Here is a 27885-nt window from a genome sequence, read left to right as displayed (position 1 = left end):
GATTTATGGTGTTCTGGATCCACAATATAGGGCTGTCAATTGGTAAAAACTATTCCCCTATAGCCTGCTTTAATTTTGAATCCAGTCTGTTTATCCAGAAGAACAAGCCCTTACTCTTTCCTTCTCTTCTTGCTTTCGTGCTCATGTTCTTTTGGACGGCTACTGTCAGAAGGCCTTTTTGAACCCCCATGCTGTTTGGCTTCCTCCAAGAATTTGTCCAGACCAAAAGGATCCTCCTCAAATTGAACTGGTCCTTCTCTTCCTCTTTGTCTGCGGTCTGAGCCAGAAAATTCCTTATCAGGAACAAACCTGTAATGACAAGAAACAAACAGTAGATATAGCACTGTTAGTAAATTATGGAAGGCCCATCTAGCCTAGCATTCTGTTCACACAGTCGCCAACCAGCTACCTATGGTAGTGAATGGAACAGATAATCATCATTAGTAGTTATTAATAGCCCAGTCCTTGGGGAATTTGACCACTCCCCTGGCAAAGCCTTCTAAATTGGCAGCCAGTTCCACAAATATGCATCACTTTACACTTGCTCACATTGAATCTCAGTTGCCATTTTAATGCACATTCCACCAGTTTGAAGAGATTCTTCTGGAGCTCTTTGCAATCCCTTTTTATCTAAGTCACTTGAAATAATTTGGTGTCCTCTGCAAACTTGGCCACCTCACTACTTATCCCTAACTCCAGGCCATTTATGAACAAGTTGAAAATCCTTATAAGCATATGTACCTGTTAGTAGACTTTATTCGTGCCTCCAAATCATCACCATACATGTCCTTATCCACATTTTTACTGGGTCTATAGATATTCTGAGCCATGTCTTTACCACTTCTCCAAGGCTGATCATAGACATTATAAATTTCATCTTCTCCTCCAGCAAAGCCACTGTCCATGCCCTGGAAAAACACCAAAGTGGTCAGCAGTACTATACTGAAAATATACCTTAAATCATCACTGATTTATAACCAGAATCTGAACAGTTCCCAGTTGTACATGAAACTTCTATCACATCGCTCTTGGGTATCACTACCAAAAACATGCTACCAAGTGTTGAAACAATGACTCTCCTACAATACTTATTATGCCACCAATATTCTCCGTATAGAACAACTTGCTGCTATTAGTCAGCTTTCCATATCTGAGGATAGAGAATTAGTAAAGATCAACACAGGCCAGCCAAACTTACAGAATAGTATTGGCAAGCTGAAATGACCCCCAGCTTTCTGCCCTAATTTCTGCTAATGAGGGTTGTACAATACACTGCTTTGAATACACATGAAGCTGAATCAGACCATCGGCCCACAAAGGTCAGAATTGTCTACTCTCTGGCAGCAGATTCCCAGGGTCTTTCACATCACCTACTACCTGGTCCTTTTAATTGGAGATGCTGGAGATTTAACTTGGGACCTTATGCATGCAAAGCAGAGGCTCTTCCACTGAGCCACAGTCCCTCCTTAGATTTACAAGCTGCATTTCTATTAAGACCATCAAAATGGCTTAATATTTAAAATTTGCATGCCAGTTATCCCAGATGGTATTTTTTTGATAATACACATTGGAAGACATAGTGCTGGATCCCCCCAGGGTTTCCTGGATCTACCAACCAGATTGCAGGAGGGTGAAGAAGAATGTACTTAGGTAGCAGGAGCATCCTCTGAGCCCAATCTCTCTCTTCTCTAAACACTTATGATGAAGAGACAGCTTGCATCCCATACTGATGGAACTTCTCACAGGTCTCCTTCCAACTAATTCTGCAAACATGCAGTTCTAAGAATTGTTGGCAGTTATGGGCAGAGTTCTATTGTCAGAACCACCACACACTTACTTAGGTTTGAATAATAAACTGCTTGGGGAATCAGAAAAAAAATGTGGGGGTCTTCACATTTTGGCAAGACACTGCAGGACAGAACATAAGTTTAAGACTTATGCCCAGCAGCAGGGATTATTGAAATTTTCTGCTTCACTGTAGCTCCACAAAATAAGTGAAGGAGTTACTTACCTTACTCTGGTTGAAGAGCCTCTGATCATATTGTATCTCATTGGATGTCCGAGGATTGGGGACACCCAATGCAATTACTTCGCTAATATCTCTGTTTTCATTCCTTTGCAACTTTGATCTAAATTAAAGATTTGAGACTGAGTACAGTGATACCAAAAATTAAAATCTTTGTGAGAAAAAACTGCTCATACCTATTCAGAATAAAGATGCAAAGAGTAGTCATTTGACGTTTTGGCCAGATGTATTTTAGAGAGGTTTTATTTCCCCCCTAATTTAAACAACCTGTTTTAAAATGAAATCTGAATTAAAGTAGTAATCACTTAAAAAACTGACCTTTGAAAACAGTTTCTGAAATTCAACTTAACAGACAGACCTACAGGGGAATTTAATCAGGCATTATGAGTAAGACAACAGGTTTTTGTACTGTATTTATTATTGTGGCAAAACTGAATGAAACCACATAGACACTGCTTTCCATTTCAGAGGAAAAACATGGGGACTGAGTGAGCAACTGAAAAAGCCTATATGGGTGTCCAAGAGCTATAGTGGAGATGTTCTGTCCAGGCCTTATAAGCCCTTGCTTCTTGGCACAGCCCAGTGGAAGTTGACTTTTTCCAAAAACCAACCCTCTGGTGGCTGTGGAAAGTGTCAAGTCACAGCAACTTATGGCAACCCCATGGTGCTTTCAAGGCAAGAGACGAACAGAAGTGGTTTGCCATTGCCTGCCTCTGCGTAGCGGCCCTGGACTTCTTTGGAGGTGTCTCATCCAAGTACTGACTAGGGCAGGCCCTGCTCAGCTTCCAGGATCTGACAAGATTGGGATAGCCTGAGCCATCCAGATCAAAGTTAGCCAGTCTTCTACCCCCATTTATACAACCAACTTTTTAAAACTCCCTTTGACTTCAAAAACAGTTTGCAATGGCCCTTATGGCATCTTCAAGCTCATAGGACAAATTCTGTTATTCTTTAGATCCTGGCCTTAGACTTTAAGCAATCCTGCCTTTTAGCCGATTTCACAATTGTCCCACTGCCTTCGAGCAGATAAATAGTTCCTTTATTCAAAAGAGTTGGGTTGCATTACAAGAAGTTGTGCATAGTATAAAGCTCTATTGTTAGGCCACTTTGCCTAAATACTTTTCCTTCAAACAACACAGCAGGAGCTGATATTTTCCAAGGCATACTTCTACCACTCTCTTGACACAGTAGTATGCCACAACATATTTTTGAGGAAGTCACTGTGTTACAGGAATATATTTTGGGGGCATACTAATGGAGTACTCAAAACCAGTAATTGGGATGTTTATTTGTTGGATTAACTCTGTATGTATATTACTTCAGAATACCCTAAACAAGCAATTCTTTTCCCCAGCTTACCTCTTGTCAGGGGCTGCTCTAGAAAGATTCCGGTCATGTTGTCTATCTTTCCGTCTGTCGTGTCTGATTTCATCGCGTTCTCTAGCTTCTCCATCCTCTGTATGGGTATATTTAAGATTCAAAATTACGCACAGCTAGCACTAAATGGGTTATTTAGCAATCAGTATCAGGTAGCAACTGGACTCAATCTTCAGAAGACAAAATACTAGTACAGAACTCTGCAGTGGCTTTTCCTGGCCTAGTAACTTTATATAAACTAAGAATTGCACTTGCATGCCATCAAAAGTTGCTTAAGGTCACAATCCGAGACACCCCTGGGAATAAGCACCACTGAACTGTGGAACTTACTTCCAAATAAACACACTCTTTGACAAAGAAGCACCCTGCATGCAAAAAACTTCAGATTTTTTGAGAGACAGAGAGATAAATTAACACAGTTCCCGGTAACTGCAGATTCTGGCAGTGTTCAAACATTAAACTTTTTAAACCCAAGTTTTAAAAAATCTCTAGAATCTTTATGAAGACAGAGAAGGAAGATAAAAGGGCTGTTACCTTTCTCCACGTGGGTTTTGATTCCAGCTCTTCGCTCCCTGGCTTTCTGGGCCATTTCACGGAGTTTCTCTTCATGTTTCTCTTTTTCTTTCTGGGCCATCTTCCTTTCTACCTGGGCTCTCATCTCTACAGCTTCACGAGCCTGCACAAGATTCAGAGCAAAGCAAGGCCGTAAGGACCAGCAGAAGTAGTTGTGGAGCCTCCCACTAAAAGTGGTAATGTAAAACCATGCACACAACTCAAGCAGCCAGAAGTTTTCGGGTGCAGAGTCCATGCTGCCCTACTATAACATAATTTTCTATTCCTAAGTCATTGGCTGAAAGTTATAGGGTTGCTGCTGTTATTTATTCTATGGAAATAAATTATCCAGAAAGTCCCACACTGAAGAATAAAAATCTGACCTTTCTGTCAGCAATGTAGAGAGCCTCAGCCAACTTGGCGAAGTTTTCATTAATGTGAACAGTCTGCAGTCCTCTGCCATCCGCAGCCAGACGTTTGTCTAATGGAATGGTGTAACCCTGGAGTGAAAAACAGATAAGACACTTAGTCACCAGAAAGGGACATACTATGCTAGGAAAGCTGCCCCAAATCCTCACTCATCACTACCATGCTCCTGAGGACCTGCTCTTATATAGGTATGCTAAATGCTTTTTGGCTCAGACTATTTCTTAACAATAAAATCTTCACTGTCATGCCTATGATCATTTGCAATATAAACCAAGTCCCTAATTTGTAGAGCTAACGACAGTGATGACATCCCTCGATTTCAGGCTAACATTTCTTGATTGTTATCTGTATAGGATATATTATCAACCCCCAACCAGTGTTTGTTCCATATTTTTCGAGAATATCGGCAACTACACGAATTGGACAGGCTGTTCTCACAGTCCCACCTGAACTGTGAGTGAAGCTACAATCCCAACATTAGATATCAATGGGAATAACCTATGTTTTAGGTTTGGAAAGAGTGACCATATTTCTTTGAAATCTGTACTTGAGTAAGGTTTCATGGATTTCTTACATAAAATACCTGCACTTGTGCTAGTGTATTTAATGTTGTTTAAAAGTGATGTTGTCTTGGTAAAACTCACAACTGAAGCGTTAAAAAAGGAGTATGACCAAAACAACCATAGACGTTTATCACTGCCCTCGTTTCCATATAAGCACCGAACCACCAAAATCCCTTTTCTCTCTCAATAAGACAACAAAGGGCCCTTGCATGTCAGAAGACATTCACACTTGCTTAGAAAGAAACAAAGGTAGTGGTGGCAGCTACAGGCTGGCTTATTTGTGGCATAAGCTTTCATATTCAACATCATACCCCTCAGATGAGGAGCTCAGACAGCAAGGGGGTTATCTGTGCAAATGGAGGTATGCAGAAGTTTACTTTAACAAGGCACAAACAAGAACCAGAGTTTTATATTGTATGTCATGGTAGCATCCTGTGTGAGCCATTTAACCCTAATTTTGCAAGGTAAATTTGACTGGGGAAAACAAAAGCAAGGGCAATTAAAATAATTTAGGGGCTGGAGCACCTTTCCTACAGAGGAAGGCTAAGGAGTCTGTGGTCTTTCAGTTCAGATAAAAGATGACTATAAATGACAGAGGTTTATAAAATTATGGATGGGGTGGAGAAAGCTGATAGAAAACTTTTTCTCCCTCTCCCCAAAACAAAGGAATTCAAGACCAATGAAGCTGATGGGCAGTAGATTCAGTAAAGACATAAAGTACTTCTTCACTCAACCAGCAATTAACTGGATGTTGACCAAGATGGGCTATTGTTCTAATTTTATTTACTTCTTTCCTTTATTTATTATTTTACAAAATTTATATTCTGCCTTTCTGCTCTCACAAGGGCTACCAAGGCACCTAACAAGTTAAAACATACACAGTAAAATCACATTAAAAACATTAACCTGCACAAAACAGCATAATTAAAACAATTAAAAGCAGAGCTAAAATACATACAAAACAAAAGCAACAATTAAAAACCCAAATCAGCTTGCATCTTTCTTCTCTTCCATGTTATCCTCTCAGCCTTCAGGATTGCTGCTCTTCTCATCAACAGTGGGGTGGATCCAGCTGGAGCATGACTTCCCCCTTCCATGGCAGCCCAAAGCAGTCTCCAAAATCCTGCTCCTGGGGGGTTTCCTCTCTCTCTCAGGAACAGGATTTTGGGGGCAGTTTGGGGTTGCTACAGGAGAGGGGAACAGCAAAGGTTGGTCTCTGGACAGAAGTCCTTTCATCTGTGTACCACTAGATCCACCCCAGCATGTGTCTGACCCAAGGTTATGGTATATGTTTCATGGCTAAGTGGACCCAAATCCAATTCACCCTGGTCTAAGCCAGTATTTATAGTGATGCAGCAGTTTCTTTTGCTTAAGGTTTAGGAGCACAAGATCAAATAGGTTTCATGCCCTACTATGGAAATATTATAGCAGTTTCAAACACATTTGATCCCTGAAAAGCAGCAATCTACTGTTTGGCATATTCTTTCTCCTGTCAAACTGGCAGCCCTCATGCATAGAGAACAGTTAAGCCATGTTATTGCAATCCCATTTTGAAAGCATCTGGTTTACTCAGCTCTAGAGATTTCAAAGTAACATATTCAAATTACATTTTTGAGGAATCTCCCAGCAGGATGCAACATCTGAGAGGACATTCTGACAAGTTAATTACCTTTGCATTTTTCCAGTTTGAAATACAAGGAGGAATCTTCCATTCTTGTTGCTCCTTCACGGTCATCTGAACAAAGGAAAGATAAAAGACTTTAGATTTTTACCAATTGATTTTCCACCCCATTCTGAAACTTCGTGGCAGGGTTATTGGGAAAGGTCAACTGTAGTAAGCGTCAATGAAACACCCAGCAAAACTGTTCTTGCGGCAACTGTCATGCATTCAGGTTGTATCTCCCGTGAAGCTAAAACTAGAAAAGAAATTATCCAGATATCATGCTCTTCTCAGAAACTTCTAAGTGAGGAATTAGAAAATTTTCCAGGCAAACTCCTGGTCCTCTACTGGGAGCACCCCTTGCCCCGGCAATTCAATTTAATCACAAAGGCATTCCTGCAAGTTCCTTCAGAAAGCAGGAGCCCCATGGACATTGTGTGCTTCTATAAACAACGCCACACTCACCAAAACCTTTAACAGGAACAAAGGCACCTACTGGGAAATAGTTCCAGATTGCTCAAGCAAGCAAGCCAAACCACAAATTACAGGGTGGAATAATAAACCCACCCTGAATTTTACTAGCCAGTTTGAACTACAGAAAAACTGACCACAAAAGTCATAATCGATTTGGATGCAACAAAGCCTTTCTGGAGAAACATTTCCATTCATGGAGTGACTTTCTTGCCTCTTCCCTGCAGGGGCATTTTGGGCTGCAGCAGGAGCAAAATGTTGTGCTCTGTGGACAGAAATCCTTCTGTCTTTGAAAATGGTCCACTGGATCCTACCCATCAGTTAGATCCTGAGCACAAAACAAGATCAACCAAAGCTGCCACAAAAGAAAAGTTTTACTGGGGGTCTAAGTCCACCCCTTCTACATCTTGTCTGAAGCTGTGATACTTATGATTTCCTGGAGACAGGGGAAGACAGATTACCAAAGGCCATCAACACAATGTCTTCCTGAAACAATCCACTCAATGTTATCACACCACCTGTGTGGGGTAGTTTCCAGGTATAAAAACCAAACAAAATAAAAAAGGGGGACATGTGTAAAGCCTCTACCTTTCTGCTGGGAGAGTGCATTACAGGAGCTGGAGGAGACGGCGGCCCACGAGGGATTTTCTTGTTAATCCTAATGCAGGAAAACATAACGTAATCAATGCTTTGAAATCCCTGTTTCCCCAACCCTCTATGGCGTAAGCACTATAGATTTCAGGTACCCACTTGAATCTTGGTGGTTCCATGGGATCCTTCTGCATTTCCACCATCCTAATGACTCTCTGTTTTGCACCAGAGTTGAAGGCCACACCCTGCTGTGATGGCGTGTACCTGACAAAAGCAACCACAAGATCCAGCTGTCAGTACAGAAACCACATACCTCACTCCTTTCCTCTCATCTATTTGGCCTGCTAAGACACATGAAAGTGCCAAACATACAACTCAAAAAGAGGATGCAGAAATTAATACACAAAATCACTGAAGGGAGACTGTGTTAACTGTGCACACTCTGAATATGTTTCAGTCACAGAACAGAAAGAGATGTTCCAATTCCTACCAGGCATGGCAAGTAAATGCCTTTCCAGCTGGATGCCCTATATTCCAGATCTATAACTTGGAAGGTAATTCACAAACATTGCGCTATTCACTATCTATGGGTTAGAAAGACCCACCATATAATTGTTGTGGGAAAGTTCATAACCAGGGAGGGGGGGGGGGAAGCCAAGAAGAAAACACCCATAGCCACAGAGTTTTCTTTATATAGCCAAGAACATCATGTTCCCTGTGACAGGAATATCATCACATTTCATTAAACAGCAATAATGTCTTACCAAAGGTGTAGCTGCTCATGCCCTCAGATAATCATTGTGCTTTTAGACTCGCAAAGAAGTCTTGCATTAAAATGTGTACACAAAAGGCCTTGAACAATCCCAAAAGAATCCCATACCGGATGTACTGAGCTGGAGCTAGTTTATCAGCTGCTCGGACTGGCATGGCTGCTGCAATTTTCTGGGAGACGGATTTTTCCAAGGCTGATCGAGTCTTTTCTGTGAGCTGCAATCAGAAATGTTACATTAAACACTGGAACAAGACACAAGTGGCTCCAATAGTTACGCGCATCGCTGGCCACAATACCTCTCTGACGGCTTCCTCATCAGGCCTTTGCAACTCAGGGTCATCAACGTTCATAACTTCCTTTGGAATAAGGTCCGTGTATTTGCTGTAAATGACCTGAAATACAGCATTGTAAAGGGCTAATATTATGAATCAAAAACACACACAGTGCCTCACTGGGCTGTCTAAAAAAAACAAAACCCATCTATACTAGTTTTCTAATAAGGAACAGATCCTGTAAGTGCCAAATACTAAGTGTATCTAAAACAAAGCTGAAAAAAATATTTACAAATTTAAAGTGCTAGCCGTGAATGTGTGTAAAGTGCCATCAAGTCACAGCCGACTTACGGCGACCCCTTTTGGGGTTTTCATGGCAAGAGACTAACAGAGGTGGTTTGCCAGTGCCTTCCTCTGCACAGCAACCCTGGTATTCCTTGGTGGTCTCCCATCCAAATACTAACCAGGGCTGACCCTGCTTAGCTTCTGAGATCTGACGAGATCAGGCTAGCCTGGGCCATCCAGGTCAGGGCCAGCCGTACATAGGACTAGGAAAAAAAAGAGTTTTCAAAGAATTAGAATCTAGTTTCAGAGGACCAATTACCTGGGATTTTTTTCATCCATTTGGAATTTAAGGGTATGCTTTCTTTAACTGGAGAAAATGACAAAGCGCATTCAAGTGATTTGCTGAAGCTAAGCAAGCCATCATGGCAGCTGGCTTCTAGGCTCCCAATCAGACCAGTGTTCCTCTTTGGATTAACCAGAAATTCCAAACAGATTCCCATATTTCAGTATAGTTCTCCAAAGAGACTGTCAAAACCACACATAACCAAAACAATTTCAAGTTTCTGGGGATACAGAACTGAATGTGATATTAAAGTTAGCTATGAGTCTATTTATTTATATTAACCTTGGAGGTTTAAGAAAAATAAAGACCCTGGTTAAAGCCATATAGAGATGTCTGTTTGCCCATGACAGGCACGAACCTTGTTTGTTTGCTGTGCTCCCACCCTCCCTACCCTCGCACCAACCGAGGCTCTCTTTGAGAAACTCTTACATCAAGCACTGGTTTTCTATGATGTCTGAACCCTGGGCACATTAGTGTTTGTTTCTTCCCCATACACCAGGATTCTAAACTAGGATTAAAAACCATGGGGAGGAAACCAGTTTGCCCAGGCCATCTGCATAGTATAGGAAACTGGAGTTTTAAATGAAGACTTTCCAAACCAGGAAACTTTCAACAGCGTTCTGTGAGAGCGAACACAACAAACAAGTTGTGCTAGTGCCTGTTACAAGCAGAAGTCTGTCATGATGTCTGAATGCAGGTAATGCTGCATTTTGAAAGAGGTAGAAGAACCATCTTCCCCCCACAGCATCTTTTTAATGGATCTTTTTAAAAGCCCTTATGAAATATTATCTCTTTCAGAGTTAACAATGGCTTTATTTTCTCTTTGTTCCTTCAAAATGCTTTCAAGCTACTATATAAGACAATTTATAGTATTAGGTAATTACAGCTCCTCAACACCATGGACAAATAAAATTCAAATCTTATTGTCTATTTCTGCATCCTTTGCAGCACCTGATGGCAATTTCAATTGAGGGGGAAAAAACACGAAAGCTGGGCAGATTTAACCCCTCACTCTTCACTGTGGCTCTGATCTGTATCACCTACCTCCTGCTGGCTGCTTTTTGGGGTCAGACACATGTTGAGAGAACTGATCAAGGATCAATAATATAATGTATAGTTTAGCCTTACTTTTTAACTCTAATTAAAGTTTAACCAGATACTGGGATGTAACTATTGAAGGAAGATACATTGCTATGAACTAAATCATGAGGAAATATAGAACTTCAAAGGAGTCTGTATCTCAAATGAAGAGATATTTTATCTCAACCAATTTAACGAGTTAGAAACTAAAACAGTCAGAATTTGAAACTCTGTTGCTGGAAAGAATGCGAAGAGCCTTCTGTAAAAAATATCAGCTCTAGTTAACCTAAGGTGGAGTCACTACAGGTATCTTCTAAAGGTGAAAAAATGACAAGGCAGACTATACTGCTGAACCCTAGTTTAGAATCTTTCAAGCTGCATCCTCCTATAGAAATAGAAGGGAAAACAGTAGTAGTAGAAGAGTTGGTTTTTATACCTCACTTTCCTCAAAGCGGCTTACAATCACCTTCTCTTCCCCTCCCCACAACAGACATCTTGTGAGGTAGGTGGGGCTGAGAGAGTTCGGAGAGAACTGTGACTAGCCCAAGGTCACCCAGAAGGCTTCATGTGGAGGAGAGGGGAAACCAACCCGGTTCTCCAGATTAGAGTCCACTGCTCTTAATCACTACACCATGCTGTTCAGACCATACCCGTATAAAATCCGTGAGAAAGATAAAAACAGCCAAGATAAAAGCTCGAGATAGCAAGTAAGAGTGCAAATACAGCATTTTGAGAGAAGGCATTTGATCAAATAAAAAACAACTCGATACTGCTATTTAACCTGACATTTGCATCTTACTGGGTCAATTTATATGTGTATGTGTATTGTGCCATCAAGTCGCAGCCGACTTATGGTGACCCCTTATGGGGTTTTCATGGCAAGAGACTAACAGAGGTGGTTTGCATTGCCTTCCTCTGCACAGCAACCCTGGTATTTCTTAGTGGTCTCCCATCCAAATACTAACCAGGGCTGACCCTGCTTAGCTTCCAAGATCAGACTATACCATGCTGCCTGCCCTCCCCAATTTATATAACCGGATTTAATTTACAATTAATTAACACATACTATAATGTTCCCCATGTATTTCTCTGCAGAGGCTTTCCAATGCTTCTAGCACTTCCACGGACATCAAGGCTTTTTGACAAGCATTGATTTTATGCACAAAGCAGTGCTAGAGGCAGAGGAAGTGAACACCACAGCAGAGGAAAGAGCAGCATGAATGATTTTGTGGGATCTAAGTCAAGGTCACCTTTTATTAATTTCCAAAACAGGGATAAGAAATTAAACACTTTTGTTTTAATGTGTTTTCATTATGAAGGAATTACTTGTAACTAGTTTACACTTACTGTGTTTGTTTGTGACTAGGTTTTTTTTAGTTAAAACAATTAAAAAGATGAAATTTTAAGAACATAATTATAATGCTTTTTTCTTCAGCTTCAAGAAATACCAAAGCCTCAATTCAGCAACCACATAAAGGTTTTTTTTTTTTTTTTTTTTACCGCTCAGCATCCTCTATAGGGATGCTGAAGCAGCACAGATGTGTAAAAGCCTATTGCACTAGAACACAGCTATTTAAAGGATTGTTCAACAGTGGAATCAATTGCCTAGGCCCTAGGGAGATGGTGAGCTTCCCCTCACTGGCAGTCTTTAAGCAGCGGCTGGACAAAAACTTGTCAGGGATGCTCTAGGCTGATCCTGCATTAAGCAGGGGGTTGGACTAGATGGCCTGTATGACCCCTTTCAACTCCATGATTCTATGTTATAGTGGTCTTCACTAGAAATCATTCAGAAAGCTGTTTACAAAAATTAAAACACAGCAAAACAACTAATGTAGAAACATTATTCAAAGATTAAAATATTGCCCAGCACGTATTGCTCTAAGCAGCAGACCTACATTCTATGGTATTTGCCTAACTATAAAGCAACAGACTTGTAGCCCAAATAATAATTTAACACATGAATCATATACCGATTCTCATCCAGGTATTCCAAAATTAACAATCCTTTAAATGAGTATCAATAACACTAGATCTCACCAAGACAAGTGAAGGACATCTGAAGAGCAATATTCTGTCAGGTAATTAACTATAAAATCCACCCAGAACTTCAAAGCATGAAGAACCAAGTTCACCTGGAGTTCAAAACATCCCAGGCAGCAAGAGGAGAGTTCTCAAAATTAAAATGAGCAAGCTCCGAACAAGATAGCAGATAATGAATCCTAGCTCTATTTATTAGAGAAGCTGCAGTAAACATGGTGCAATGTGGTTGCCTTCCTGGTAATGACAGACTTGCAATTAGCCACTTGCCCAATCACCTGCAGAGAGTAACAATTGCCTCAAGGCAAACAGGTAAGTCTAAACTGATGTGCAGAAAAGAAACTTTTGTGGCTCTTTCAGTAATTTCCTATTACAGTTCTACACCATGGAGGTTGCGCTCCAGGTGTCAAGACTGCAAGGGAAGAAACTATTGTCCCCACTGGGCCAGGAGGATGTCTCATCTCTCTGTGAAGAATGACTTGCAACCCTGGCTGATGCCCTCTCTCCACCTTATATGCCTTGCACATAATTTTATGCCAGAATAACTAATCTGGATTCATTACTGTTTCTCTCACCACATTACAGAATCCCGCTTTCATGCTCACAGCACACACCATAGGTCAGAATCGCCACTCCACGGTTAAATAATAAGCAGGAAGTTGGACTAGATGGCCTGGATGGCCCCTTTCAACTCTATGATTCTATTATATGCATTTGAAGCTGCCTTGAGAGTTGCCACTCAGCTGGGGTGAACGGAAATTGTCCCAGGTATCTGCAGTTCAAGCTACACAGTACTAAGGCAAATCCATGTAAAGCACTCTTTACTTTTTATATCCTCACAGGGCTATTATTCCTTAAGGGGAGAAGCCAAACTGTGTAGAACGAGAGGGAGTGCTGGAAAGAACGAACAGTTATTTTTTCACAGTGCCTTCAGCAATTTATTTGATATTGCTTTACATGTTCTGATGGTTTTGCTGCTATTTGGCTGGGTTATTCTTACTCACTTTTACTACACTTGATTTGTTTGTTTTTACTATAAACTGCCTGGGGAACCACTGTGGCTTAAGACAAACCTAAATCTAAAGCAAAACAAACACAGCTTGTGTACAGACTAATGTGGTGACAGGATAACAGTCTCCACTAAAGGTGTGAATACCAATATGCCAAACTGAAAAAGACGCCATTTAAACAAAGCCAAAAAGCTGAAACCCGGAAAAAGCCACATCTTTTCAGCTTTTTTATGCCCCCCCCCCCAGCCTCATGGACTTAGTCAATAGGAAATCTTTGCAGGTCTGGGGGGGGGGTCATGGTAGAGGCACTACATTTTCAGTGTAACTCCATTTTTCGGGGGCCCATAAAATTGGTGCACACCTTTAATCTCCACTACTGCCAAAGCTGGCTTCCTGGAGAGTAGTGGTACAGGAACTATTCCTGTGACTGGCCAAGTGTAGATACTGATTTCTGCCTCCCTTGACCCAGGGAAACAGCATCAATGGCAGACAGAATAAATAGGCAACCAGCATAGAAAGGTAGGCAGCAATTACCTGTAAGAATACAACTTAATCATTTGGGGAAGAGATCCCAAAACCTGCTGAAGCAGAATGAGATGGGAGAATTCTAAGGTGGTAAAACTTACTGAGCTACTTCAAACTACAGGTGAAGAGATCACTCATCTCTGCCACATGAAGCAATACAGCTCACTCTACTACTTCAGGATTCTACCTCTCATTCTGTTCCTCTTTAATGTGCAGACACTAGGAATGTGCTCCTATATTATTTCTTAGAGAGTTCATCTTCTATTCCTCTGTTATTAGACTTCAGGGTGACTCTTTCAGCACCTATGACAAGAACTTTCCAGTTTTCAATGGAAATAGCTCCATCTCGTTTAACGCTTGCTTCAAATGTAAGCATTTGAACATTATATTACCTTGTCTTTTGACTGACCCTGCCGAGCTACAGCATCGTATTTTATTTTTCCTTCTGCATCCACTTGAACAGCTAACGCATTGGACATTTTCTTTTTTCGGCCCATATCCAGGGGATACTGAGCAACATGGATTTCTGGGAAAGCACCTCCATCTCCAAAATCCTATACAAAAACAAAAGGAGAGGTGATTAGGGTTATGGGCAAGAGATGCACCAAGACAGTATTTATTAATACCGGAACATACACCCAGATGGTCCCAACTACAGCTGGAATACAAAGAGCTATTTTAGGTATGCCTAGTGGGACCTCTGACTTTGAACAGCAGCCTCCACCGCCATACTATATCATGAACTGCTTCTGAAGGTGCCCTCAAGGAAACTCAAGCCCTCTCAGACACACAGCACTAGTTGTACAAAGTTTTCTGGATGCCACTTTACGATAGCTGTGGTCCTAGGCGTTGTCATTCAATTTTGTATTCCTCGTATTTCAATTCCAATGTGTACTCCAATTCCAATTGTTCACTGGATGTCTTAACACTGTATGATTATATTGTTGCTCACTTGTCATTCAATTTTTTACTCCTGGCCCTACTGCATTGTTCACTGGATGTCCTATACTGTCTGATCATAGAGAACAGAAAGAGAAAAAAATCTGCCTTGAATCCCAGAAAGGTAGACAATAAATAAGCTAAATAAATAAATTAACCTCACTTGCAATCACTGAGGTTTATTTTCAGAGTGTAAATATTTTCTATGCAATTACCGTATTTTTCGCTCCATAACACGCACCTGACCATAAGACGCACCTAATTTTTAGAGGAGGAAAACAAGAAAAAATCTGAGTCGCTCTCCTCCTCCGTGGAAGCCAGGGTCTCTCACTCTGACTGACGTCAGCTACAGGACTCCTGACCGCTCTCCTCCTCGGCCTCCACTCTGTTGTTCCGACGCGCCCAGCAGGCTCTGTGTGGCCCCGCCCGCCTCCCAGCTGGCCATCGGGGCGGGTAATGCCTGCTCGCGTCGTTCCGGTGCACCCAGCCATTTCTGTGAGGCCCCGCCCGCCTCCCAGCTGGCTGTCAGGGCAGGGAAAGCCTGCTCGCGTTGTTCTGGCGCGCCCAGCCAGCTCTGTGCGGCCCTGCCCGCCTCCCAGCTGGCCGTCGGGGCGGGAAACACCTGCTTGTGTTGTTCCGGCGCGCCCAGCTGGCTCTGTGCGGCCCCGCTTGCCTCCCAGCTGGCCGTCAGGGTGGGGAACGCCTGCTCGCGTCGTTCCGGTGCGCCCAGCCGGTTGGTCTTCCCCGGCTTCTGCGGGCCGTCCGGGCTGCTCGGCTCTTGCCCCGGATGGACCGGGCTAGGGTCCGTCTCGGGACACACATTCACTCCATAAGACAGACATTTCCCCTCACTTTTGAGGAGGAAAAAAGTGCGTCTTATGAAGCGAGAAATACGGTATTCAAAATGTTCAAGCAGTTACAATATTGTTTATGAAGAAATTCCAGGGTTCGTGTTTCAAAGATGTTTAGCAAAAGACTACTTAAACAGTCACTGCACTGTAAATGAGACTGTATCCGATATTTCATTTTATGAAAACAGCATTGAGCATTCCTGAAAAAAGGTGAACCATAAATACCTTAAAATAAATACCACCTAGCTTAAGGTTTGTCTAAAAAATAACCAGTGTTCCAAGCAATGCATAAACTTAATTTTTGTAAAAATGCTGATAATTGAATTATGCCCAGGAAGAGACAGAGAACAGACCACACAGCATTTATAGTACCACCGTCAGATTTCAAGACACTGGCACAGATCCAGAGAAGCAAATGCAAAACATTTCCACACACACACGAAGCGGATGTGATTATGTTGTCTGGTGCAAGGCTTAAGCCTGATGGGGTGCTTATGCTCAATCTCTGGCACATCTTTTCAGGGTGATGGTGTTGCAGGGAGCTGCCCCAGAAAGGGAAAGCTGAACAGTTCTCATAAGCAAGCTGTAGAAACCATGCGTCCCTCTGGATCTAAGCCACTACAAGGAGTACAGAAATGATGATTTATAACATTTGTAAGTTTTGATATGCACTTCACAAGGATCCTTATATGTTTTTCCTAAGCACTAGTAGTACTACTTTAATAGAGCCTACTATTTAATTACTTTCCATTCTACTACATTTCTAAAAACTTGAGGCATAAGAAAATACCAATGGCCTCTGAAGCCTCAGCTGTTTGGAACATAAAATACAGGTTTCTATAATGCAAAACAATGGTTCTAATTGAGGCAACAAGAGATGATAAAAATACACACATTTTAAGATGGTAACTGTTGAGACAAACTTTGCTCATTGCATTCTTTTTGGAAACAATCACATGTTTTGTAGAGCTCCAACAATACCGTTTAGCCAGGTTTGTAATACTTTAACTAATCATTTATAGTGCATTTTTGCATCGCATTCCTTTACAGAGGCAACGTGGCTGCACTGCTACCAAAGGAGGTTTCGGACCTGCCGAAACCTCCTCCCTGCGCAAAAAATCCGTGCAACCCTCACAGGGTTGCAAGGGAGATACACCATCTAAAAGGTGTTGTGGCCACAAACGCCGGCATAAGTTGTCCAGACGCCAGTATGGGGGACCCGGACGCTGACACAGGCAAAGTTTCTAACAGTTTGTAGGCTCTTGCTCAAAGGTATGTAAATTTCATAGTGCAGATGTGGCATGATTCTAACACAGTAATCCTAAGCAGTTACACCCATCTAAATCAATGAACTTCAAAGGACTCAGAAGAGTGTGATTCTGTTTAGGATTGCAGTACATGTCTCCCAGAACAAAGTCCAACAGATCTGAGGCCAGCAACCACCCAGTTAAACAAAGTCAACCAACCATTTATATTAACATTCCAGATGCTTAAAATCCCCTGGTTTTGCAGTCCCAAAGCAGCAGATCTATCAGAATAGTCTCTGGTGTTTTGCCATAGGCTATGGCCTAAACTGAATTGATGGGTTATGAACTGCCCAAGCCTGCTCTGTCCACTGGAGTCTTTTTGTCTCCACAATTATTGCTACTTCTAAAACCATTTTCCCCCTCCCCAAACCATGTCCCAATTGAATAACTAGCATACTTATCCCTGTGACAGAGCTAAGTTTCTGCTTCAAGTATTGGCTGATGCAGTTTATAAATGTTAATGCTTTTGTGCACGTCAATCCATCCCTATAAAATGTTCTTTGTTTAATGAAAGAGCAACCCTGTTGTATCAGACCTACAGCAGATCTACTGCAGCATCTTATTTCCCACAACAGCCAACTAGATGGCTCCGGGGAGCCCATAAATAAGAGGATAAATGCAAACTTTCCACAGACGTTTTTCTAGTCCCATTGCTACAGTTGTTTTAGATAATGCCACCACTACACTACAATATTTAAGCAGGATGTAGTGACTGCAGCAGACAAAGTTACTAGAATAAGCAGAGGATACATGTCCAAAGAGAAGGTTTCAGCTTTTAAAACAAACCCATTAGTCAAGACTGGTGTGCGCACAGTTCTGTTTACCTCCAACATTCGTGGTATCCATCCTTTTCGATAACCATAAGGGGGAGGTTCCCTTCGTGATGATACCAACGCAGTCTGTCTCACCCTTTGGGATCTTGCTCTTTCTTCCAATTCTAACTGGTCCTGAGATAGTTGGGTTGGCGCTGGTAAAAAACTGAAGGCACACGCAAGAAAATTAACATTTGCACCCCATTCTACACAACATTAGACAATGCAGTATGAAATAATCCCATTCCAGACTTCACAATGCAACTGCTGTCCTCCCATTGATATATACTTTATCAGAAGTGACCTGGAATGTTGGTGTAATGCTGACATTTCCAGAAAGGAGACAATTACAACTAGAGAGGATACTGCTCTTCATTATATTTGGGGATTTGTGTTGGACTTGGACTGCCTTTGAGGAAAACAGAGTTGCATTTACCTGTAACTGCTGTTCATTGAAGTCTTCGGTGCAGCCCCACATGTGGGACTGCGCCTGCGCGCAGGCCTGCCACTGGAAACTTTTCATAGCCTCAGGCCTAGACTGGGGATGCCCCTCCCCTTGGAGCAGGCAGGCCCGGCTTCCTGCCGACCTACAGCATGCTTCCTGGGCGGGGCATCCCCTCCCTCCTCAGTTCCATGCCCGCCGCCGACCCATGTAGGTGTACTTTCTTTCTCTTTTCTTTTCTTTTTAAAATTATTTATTTATTTATTTAAGGCCGACAGCGGGGTAGGATGGGAGGGATGTGTGTCTGCACCGAAGACTTCAATGACAGCAGTTACAGGTAAGTGCAACTCTGTTTTCATTTTCAGTCTTCGGTGCAGCCCCACATGTGGGATTTTAGCAAGCTATATACACCAGGAGGTGGGTGACGGTCTATTGGAATAGAGTTTGAAGGGCCACTTGCCAACTTCTGCATCTCTACTTGCTAGCAGGTCAATGGTGTAGTGGCTCACAAGTACCTCCTCGCTCGCCCAAGTCGCAGCCTTGCAGATGTCAGTTAGAGGGACCTTCCTATAAAAACTGCCGACGATCCCTGGGCCCTGATAGAGTGGGCCCTAACTCCTAAAGGACATGGAGTATCTGCTGATTTGGAAGCAGACCTGATAGCAGATGCCACGCATCCTGCAACGGACTGGGCCTAAGCTGCTTTCCCTGTTCTTGGGGCTTGGTGGCAAATGAACAGGCTCTTGGAATGTCTAAAGTACTTTGTCCTGTCTATATAGAATAAGATTGCCTTCTCATGTCTAAGGTGCGTAATGCTTTCTCTGCTTCCGAAGACGGGTTTGGGAAGAAGACAGGCACCACAAACTCTCGAGTTAGGTGAAAACTGAAAATCACCTTGGGTTTAAATAGTGGGCTGGGATGTAAGACCACCCGTTCGTCAAAGATCTTTAAGAAGGCTTATCAATCCTGAGGGCAGCTAGTCCTCCCACTCTCCTAGTGGATGCCACTGCTATCAAGAATGATACCTTAGCTGACAGTAGATTGACTGGAGAGGTAGCTAAGGGTTCACAGGGGGAGAGCATCAGTCCTGCTAGCACCAATGAAAAAGGACCACTGGGGAGCAATCTCCAGTGCCGGAGGAAAGTGTTGATGAAACGTTTAGCTAGTGGGTATATGGAGACTGTGTACCCCTCAACCTTGTCATGGCAGGCTGAGATAGCAGCCAGGTATACCTTGACAGATGAGACTGCCAGACCTGTCTGGTTAAGTCTAGAAGGTAAACCAGAATCAGTAGTAATGGGCAGTTAAACACTGAGGAATTGTTAGAGCTAACCCAGTGCTCAACCTTTCCCATTTCAAATCATAGAAGTATCTGGCAGACGGTGTTCTGATTTGTAAGAGAATCACTCTGACTGGCCGGGACAAACCTATGCCCTGGGTTCTATCCTTCAGGCTGTTCGGTGGAGGCAATTTATATCGTGATGCATGAGAGTGTCCCAGCGGAACAGATCTGGGGCCCTGGAAAGTTCCCTGAAGTTGTGGTCCGCTAGGTGGAGCAGCTCTGATAACCACATCCGGTGGGGCCAGAAGGGGGCAATTAGGATACAAGATGTGTGATTTTGCCTTGATTTTCCCTATGACCCTTGACAGGAGGGCGAAGGGTGGGAATGCATAGAAGAGGGTGCCTGACCATTGTATCTGGAAGGCGTCCCATAGTGACTCTGGGTCGTGACCCGCTAGGCAACAGAACCTCTCCGCCTTCCTGCTGTTGTGGTAGGCGAAAAGATCGACTTGTGGGAAGCCCCATAACTGAACAATGGGAAAGCAGGAGCGTGTCCTGGAGCTCCCACTCATGGCTCGTGAGGAACTCTCAGCTGAGACTGTCTGCCCAGATGTTGTGAATGCCTGCTATATGGATGGCTCCTACTGAAATGTCGTTTTCCAAGGTCACTTGTCATACTCTCTGGGCTTCTCTGCACAGGGGAAACGAACCTGTACTCCCCTGCTTGTTGGCATAATAGACCACAGGAGTATAGTCCAATTGCACCAATGTTCCCGAGCCCCTGAGAATATCCATGAAGGAGGTAACAGATTGAATGCAGGTCAAGCACACTGATATGCATGTTTCCCTGCAATCCTTTCCAGCGACCCTGTATGGAGGGAACCGGTTAGAAGGTTGGACTCTGATAACCACTAATCCAGGGACCTGAGAACTGTCCTAGGGATAGACAACCTATGGGATTGTGAGTGACAGAACTGGTTGAAAGTATGTAAAACCCAGTTCTGCAGGATTCTCATGTGGAGTCTGGCCTGGAGAGTGACGGCCGGGGTAGAGGCCCTCAAAACCAACAATCTCTGAATCCATACCACCAGCTGGTGTCTGCACCTCTGGAACACTCCTGCCAGATATGTTGTTAAGAGTAGAGCCTGAGACAGCTCCTACAGACTGGATTCTTTGGGTGGGGACCAATTTGGATTTTATCCAGTTTACCACAAGATCTAAGTTAATGCAGGTTGTTAACACACCAACTCTGTCTGGAAAGGGCGACTGGGGTGTCTGCCGTGAGAAGCCAATCGTCAAGGTAAGAGAACATACAACATCCTATACGGAGGGTGGTGAAGTCCCCTTCCTTGGAGGTCTTTAAGCAGAGGTTGGATGGCCATCAGTCGAAGGCACTTTGATTGAGGGATCCTGCATAGCAGGGGTTGGACTGGATGGCCCTTGTGGTCTCTTCCAACCTTGAGATCTTGTGATCTTGAGAGACCCTTTGAACATCGTCCTGCTGCAGTAGCTTCTGCAGTTGTGGGCCAAACTCGGGAAAGGGGTTGTCTCTTATAGACGTATGATGTGAACAACTGGGGGGAAATTTACCTCTAAATGGTACCCCTCCATGACAACTCTCAGGATCCAGCTGTCCATGTAGATGGATCTCCAACAATCACAAAATTTGGCCAGTCTGTCAAGAAATTGAAAGCTTTCTTGGATGGCCTGCAGACACAGTCAGAAACTTTGAGTGGGTTGTTGCTGATCATCATGCCACTAAAGGTGAGTGAAAACTGAGACTGAAACTGAACTGCTGCTGTCTTTCAGAAGAGGGTTGGTGGCAGGCCTCTACCTGTGATTGGCCTGCATTTTCACGACTGGCCCTGGTGACATGGCTGTTGGTACTGCCTCTGTTGAGGACACAGCTGCTGAAAGCATTGTTGCCTTTGCCCTTTAAGAAGGGAGGAGCAAAGCCCTGGTGACGTGGTTGATAACACTCACGGGAAGGGTTGTTGTATGGTAGGACCCCCAGGGATCTGGCTGTCTGGTTGTCCTTCTTTATGTTTGTCAGAATTCTGTGGTGGAAGGAGCGAGTACAGTGTCTCCCCCTAATGGGGGGTCCTCCTCGGCCTGTATTAGGTTAACTGTTGACTTGGCCTCCTCAGGGAGGGGTTCCAGAAGGGGAGCGGCTTTTTCCCCAGAGGAACAGCTGGTAGCCCCCCATGATTGTCTGGTACTTGGCGATCCTGAAACTCAGGGCAGATGAGGTATGAGATTTTCTGCCCAGGAAGTCAAGCCTCCTGTTCTCCATGTCAGCAAGTGTGGAGTGATGCCCCTGCCCCGCTCGCATCTCTCCTGATGCGATGAATGGTCAGGGATTCCACAGAGTCCTGCTTGTAAGGATCCTCTATTTTCCTTGCAAAAACAGGGGTGGAGGCTGGTTATTTATTTATTTTATTATCCTTTCCACACTAGCCTACCACTATTCCAGGAGTGTCTGGGTAGAGGCAACTAAGGATTCTGTCCTTGGGCCTATTATCAGAGGTTGTGATGTTAATCTTGAGGGCTTCTGCCAAGCGCAGCATCTGCTCGCTCTGGAGATGTAAGTCTTCAGAAGGTGAGATGGCTTCAGTGTCTCCCATGTGCTCCTCCGGAGAAGGTTCTGACACTCCCTCTGAGCTTGCTACAGAGGCCGAGGCCGAGGCCTTGAATGGAGGAAGGCTAGGTTGGTGAGCTGGATCCATGGCTCTTTGGATCCATGGTGATCGGATCCATGGCTCTTAGAATCCATGGCTTTTTAGGTCCATGGCTCTCGGATCCATGGTTCCTTGGATCCACGGTGATCGGATCCATGACTCTTTGGATCCATGGCTCTCGGGTCCATGGCTCCTTGGATCCATAGTGATTGGATCCAGGGGTCTTAGGATCCATGGGTCTTTGGATCCATGGCTTCTCGGATAAATGGTTCTTTGGATCCATGGTTCTTTGGATCCATGGCTTCTCGGATAAATGGTTCTTTGGATCCATGGTTCTTTGGATCCTATTTCTTTGGATCCATGGTTCTAGGATCCATGGCTCTTTGGATCCAGGGGTCTTCGGATCCATGGTGATCGGATCCATGGTGACCGGAAGCATGGCTCTTGGATCCAGGGCTCTTTGGATCCAGGGCTCTTTGGATCCAGGGCTCTCGGATCCAGGGCTCTTTGGATCCATGAGTCGGAGCCGGTGGAACCGACTGGACCGAGGGGGGCCGCTGGGGCGTCTCGGATCCAGCGGGCAAGTAGGAGCTAGTAGGGCTCTTCTCCACAATTTGGCCTTCAGGCGCGTAGCGCGGACATTGCGAGCTCCAGCAGTGAATTATTGGCATACTTTACAAGCAGCTGTGCAGTGGGCGTTCGCCCAGACACATTCTCAGACCGCAGAAGAGGAAGTCCATTGGCTGGCCGGGCAGCCCCGGGTGGCAGCCATCGCTTAAAGAGGGCCTTGGAGGCCATAACGGCCCTCGGCACTTGACCGAGGGGACCGAGATTTCCAGGCCCTCGGCACTTGACCGAGGGGACCGAGATTTCCATAGGAAAAAACTCCCGTACAGGGGAGAGAGGCTGGTCAGGAAGCCCTGAGAGGCAGCCTGGATTAAGGAGAAGACTCACAATTCTATCAGAAACGAAAGTGAAATGCACTGAGGTTTGTTAGAGACGTCTGTTCTCGGCGGCGGCAAAGAAGGAACTGAGGAGGGAGGGGATGCCCCGCCCAGGAAGCATGCTGTAGGTCGGCAGGAAGCCAGGCCTGCCTGCTTCAAGGGGAGGGGCATCCCCAGTCTAGGCCTGAGGCTATGAAAAGTTTCCGGTAGCAGGCCTGCGCGCAGGCGCAGGCCCACATGTGGGGCTACACCGAAGACTGAAAATGAACCCAGAATTCCACTATACAGCTGATCCAGTTCATAATATAGCCATTGTCTCTTCAATATATATAGAACGCAGCTACAGTGGTTTATAAAATTCCTGTAGTAGTTGTGTGTCCCCCACCTGCATTTTTTCCTTTCCTCATCAAATATGTAAGGAAGCAAATAGTCCAGATACAACTAGTTTATTCTTATTAAAAATAATATAATGAATTCCTTTCTAAGAAAGATAGGGATTTCCCCCTTCGTGATACAAGTATTATTTATTTAAAACATTTCTATACCACCTTTCCATGCAAATAGAGTCCCCAAGGTGGCAAACATCAAAACATTTAAGACATTAAAAGGCTTTAAAATAAGTATATAAAAATGTAAATAATTCAATAAAAACATTTAATGCAACAAAACAAGGGAGGAGGGCCAGTAACAGTTATTGGAGGCACACCAAACAAACAAAAGGTCTTCACCTACTTGCAGAAGACAATGATAAGAGAGAAGACACATTTCTGTGGGGAGGGAGTTGCAAAGTTTTGGCACCATTAACGAGATGGCCCTTTCTTGGGTTGCCACCTCTCTAGCCTCAGCCAGTGGGGGCACCTAAAGCAAGGCCTCCAAAGGTGATCTGAGTGGACAGGTAGGTTCATATGGTTGAAGGCAGGCCTTCAGGCATGCTGAGCCCAAATCATATAGGTCCTTAAACATCAGTATCAGCACCTTAAATTGAGCCCAGAAGCAAACTGAGAGCCAATATAAATGGAATAAGACTAAAGTGATATGGTGCCTATCACCCACTCCAGTCAGCATTCTGTAACAACTGTAGTTTCCAGGCAATCTTCATGGGCAGTCTCACGTAGAGTGCATTGTAGTAACAGTATCAGGGCATACACTACAGTGGCAAGATCTTTCCCGCCCAGGAATCATAGAATTGTAAGGGACCACCAAGGTCATCTAGTCCAACTCCCTGCACAATGCAAGAAATGCACAACTACCTCCCCCTCCACCCTCAGTGACCATGTCCAGAAGATGGCCAAGATGCCCCCCCTCTCATGATCTGCCTAAGGTCATAGAATCAGCACTGCTGTCAGGATTGCTGTCAGCTTTGCTGACAGATGGCCATCTAGCCTCTGATTAAAAACCTCCTTTGGAAGGGCCAATGGTAGTGAAAGTCACCCCAGGTCCAGTAGCACCCCTAAACTATGAACCTGCTCCTTTGTGGGGAGTGCAATACCATCCAGAACAGGAGATAAACCCATTTCTGGGACTAAGACCCCCCCATTTTATTGGAATTAAATGCTTTATCTTCCTCTTAGTGCTGAGAGATCTGGCGAATGCTGCTTGATGGGCCAGGGAACATTAGCTAAATATTGATCATCTGTGATTAACTCATTTTGCACTTCCATGCAGCAACCTGGGAGAGGGCCTTCTTAGTCATGGCACCAAAACTCTGCAACTCTCTCCCCAGGGAAACTCGTCGGTCCCCTTCTGTTGCCATTGGGTGAAGACTTTTGTGTTTCATCTGACTTTCCTTCAATTATCCCTCCTTCTTGCCCTATTTTTAATTGTTGTTTTGATGTTTTTGTATATGTATTTCTAGCTTTGCTTTTAATTGTTTCAATGATGTGTTTTGTTTGGTTTTAAGGATTTTTAAGATGTGTTTTTATTAAGTATGTTTTTAAGCTGTTGGCTGCCTTGGTGGCCCTGATAATGGCAGAAAGGCAGGGTAAAATCTTGTAAATAAGTAAAATAAAAAACAAGGCTGTTACAAAAATATTTTGAGCATTGTTCTACCCAGACAGAGATTGCTTCCATTCATTAAGTTGCCATGTGTGTTTATCATTGGGCCCATACACCTATATAAACAGAAAAGAGGCCAGTAGTTCCAGATTCCACTCCATATGTCAGGAAATTGCTGGCATGTAAAGGAAGCAGAGACTCTAAGAACAGTCACCAACTCTGCAAGTGCACTCAAGGGAGGCAACCCTTCTGAAGCAGGGCTTGCAGTGTCAATAGCGATCCAACTTAGACAGCTAAGCTGGTGCAGCCACAAACCTGAAAAGGGCCCCAGGTTTGCAGAAAAATCTGAAATCTTTCAAAAAAATATTGGGGGGTTTAAAAACCCCAAAAATGATAAAAGGAGAGCTTGTAGCTTTAAGCAACACTGAGGCTGCAACCGGATATAGTGCCATAGAGCCCACTCTTCAAAAACAGCCATTTTTTCCCATGGGGATAAAATCTGTGTCGTCTGGAGTTCAGCTGTAATTCTGGGAGAACTTCAGGTTCCACCTGGAGGTTGGCAAACTTAGGCCTGGCAGCAACCTCTGGGTAACTTGATACCACCTGACTTGCATGACTTAATTAGGCCTGGCCACAGTTTTCCTAGGTAGAGGCTGCTGGGGGTGGGGGAAGCTTAAGACAAAGGGGTAAAGGTAGGTTGGCTGTTGGGTGGGAAGGTTGCCAACTCCAGGTTAGGAAATTTCTAGAGAATTGGTGGGTGGAGTTTGAGGATAGGAGGGACTTCAGAGTTTATAATGCCATAGACTCCACCTTCCAAAGCAGCCATTTCCTCCAGGGGAACTAGGGTTGCCAACCTCCAAGTGGGGGCTAGAGATCACCCAAAATTACAACTGCTCTCCAGATGACAGAGATCAGTCCCACTGAAGAAAATGGCTGCTTTGGAGGGTGGATTCTATGGCATTATACCCTGCTGAGGTCACTTCCCTCTACAAACCTTGCCCTCCCAAGGCTCCACTCCCAAATCTCCAACCTGGAGCTGGCAACCCTAAGTCAGAGCACATAGGAGAGTATGACTTTTTGTTGTTGTTGCTGTCAAGTCACATCTGACTTATTGAAGAGAGAAGAAGAGTTGGTTTTTTATATGTCAACTTTCTCTACCACTTAAGGGAGACTCAAACGGGCTTACAATCACCTTCCCTTTCCCTCCCCACAGCAGACACTCTGAGGTGAGTGAAGCTGAGAGAGTGTGACTTCCCCAAGGTCACTCAGCTGGCTTCCTGTGTAGGAGTGGGGAAACAAACCCCGTTCTCCAGATCAGACTCCACGGCTACAAACCACTGCTCTTAACCACTACCCCACACTGGCTCCCTGATTATAGTGACCCATGATGGGGTTTTCAAGGCAAGAGATGTTCATAGGTGGTTTGCCACTGCCTTCCTTCCATGTCATGACCCTGGTATTCCTTGGAGGTCTCCCATTCAAATACTTGCCAGGGTCAACCCTGCTTAACTTCTGTGACCTGACCAGATTGGGTTAGCCTGGCCTATCCAGTTCAGGGCACACAGGATTTATGCCTCTACGTATTTCCACTTGGGTACATGACATGCATACATCCTTGCACAAGTAGCCTAAGCATCACACAAAGATGTACACACAGGTTCATATTCTGCTTCCCACAACCAGCAAATGTGGGCGTGAACGGGCTCCACTGAAAAAGCACTTTGTCGGAGACAACATGGGTTGAAATGACAATTCCCTCTCCGATGTAGGGTTGCCAACCTCCAGGTGGTGGCTGGAGATTTCCTGCTATTACAACTGATCTCCAGAGATCAGACCACCTGGAGAAAATGGCCACTTTTGCAATTGGACTCTATGGCATTGAAGTCCCTCCCCAAACCCCGCCCTCCTCAGGCTCCGCCCCAAAAACCTCCCGCCGGTGGCAGAGAGATACCTGGCAACCCTACTCCGACGGCCCGTTCGCACAGGAGAAACCGCTCTTCACGCTGCAATCCCCAAGTGTATGAACAGCTCTTTCTCACGACAAACTGTACCCCCTTTGCAAAATGTGTATTCTATTAAGCATCCACGTAGTTTGGGTGATCCTATTCGGATCGCAGGGGCCGCCAGACCAAACTTAAGCCACCTCTAGAACATAATGGCCTCCGTCTACTTACAATGGGCAGCCAAACACCGTCCTACTTTCACAGAACTGCCAGCCCTCCACCCAAACCAGGCTAGAAACCACCCCAAACCAACACCTAACGCTGCGGGGCGGGGCAGAGAAGAAGCGGGAACGCCGTCCACTAAGGCCATGAAACGTGCGGACCGACTTCTCAGGAAAATACCCGGATCCACCTAGGCCTCCACGGCGCCATTTCTCCGCCGCCGAAACCACCTCTCAACTGAACACGGCAAATAAACACACGGAACATGGGTTGAAAAGAGGGCGGACCCCACGAAAGAGGCGACAGCCTGCCTCCGTTCCCTAGCGGATTCCCACTCCAGGCCCCGAAACCGACCTGGTCAGCGCCATCTTCCTTGCTTTTCTTCTTCCTCTTCACAGGTCCCCGCGGCCGTGAAGGAAAGCCTGAACTGCGCAGGTTTTGAAGCCCAAGGGGTTATGGGAGTTGTAGTCTCTGCGC

The 27885-nt window shown here is 44.4% G+C and overlaps 2 protein-coding genes across 2 annotated transcripts in view; one reads left to right on the top strand and one right to left on the bottom strand.

The window, feature by feature from the left end:
* LOC130479078 (metallothionein) overlaps positions 1 to 27885 on the top strand; it is a 118900-nt gene that overhangs the window by 82316 nt on the left and 8699 nt on the right. The gene's annotated exons all lie outside the window — the stretch shown is intronic.
* SNW1 (SNW domain containing 1) lies at positions 19 to 27829 on the bottom strand. The gene is made up of 14 exons (XM_056851381.1): positions 27763 to 27829; positions 17915 to 18068; positions 14386 to 14547; positions 8738 to 8833; positions 8550 to 8656; positions 7829 to 7933; positions 7667 to 7736; positions 6617 to 6682; positions 4339 to 4455; positions 3938 to 4079; positions 3386 to 3482; positions 2012 to 2129; positions 742 to 908; positions 19 to 309 (listed from the first exon to the last, which is right to left on the bottom strand). The coding sequence occupies exons 1-14, from the start codon at positions 27774 to 27776 to the stop codon at positions 111 to 113; spliced, it is 1614 nt and encodes a 537-aa protein (XP_056707359.1). The 5' UTR covers positions 27777 to 27829; the 3' UTR covers positions 19 to 110.

Source organism: Euleptes europaea, chromosome 6 (genome assembly GCF_029931775.1).
Source record: "Euleptes europaea isolate rEulEur1 chromosome 6, rEulEur1.hap1, whole genome shotgun sequence".
Classification (NCBI taxonomy): domain Eukaryota; kingdom Metazoa; phylum Chordata; class Lepidosauria; order Squamata; family Sphaerodactylidae; genus Euleptes; species Euleptes europaea.
This window is presented reverse-complemented; position numbering and strand designations above follow the sequence as displayed.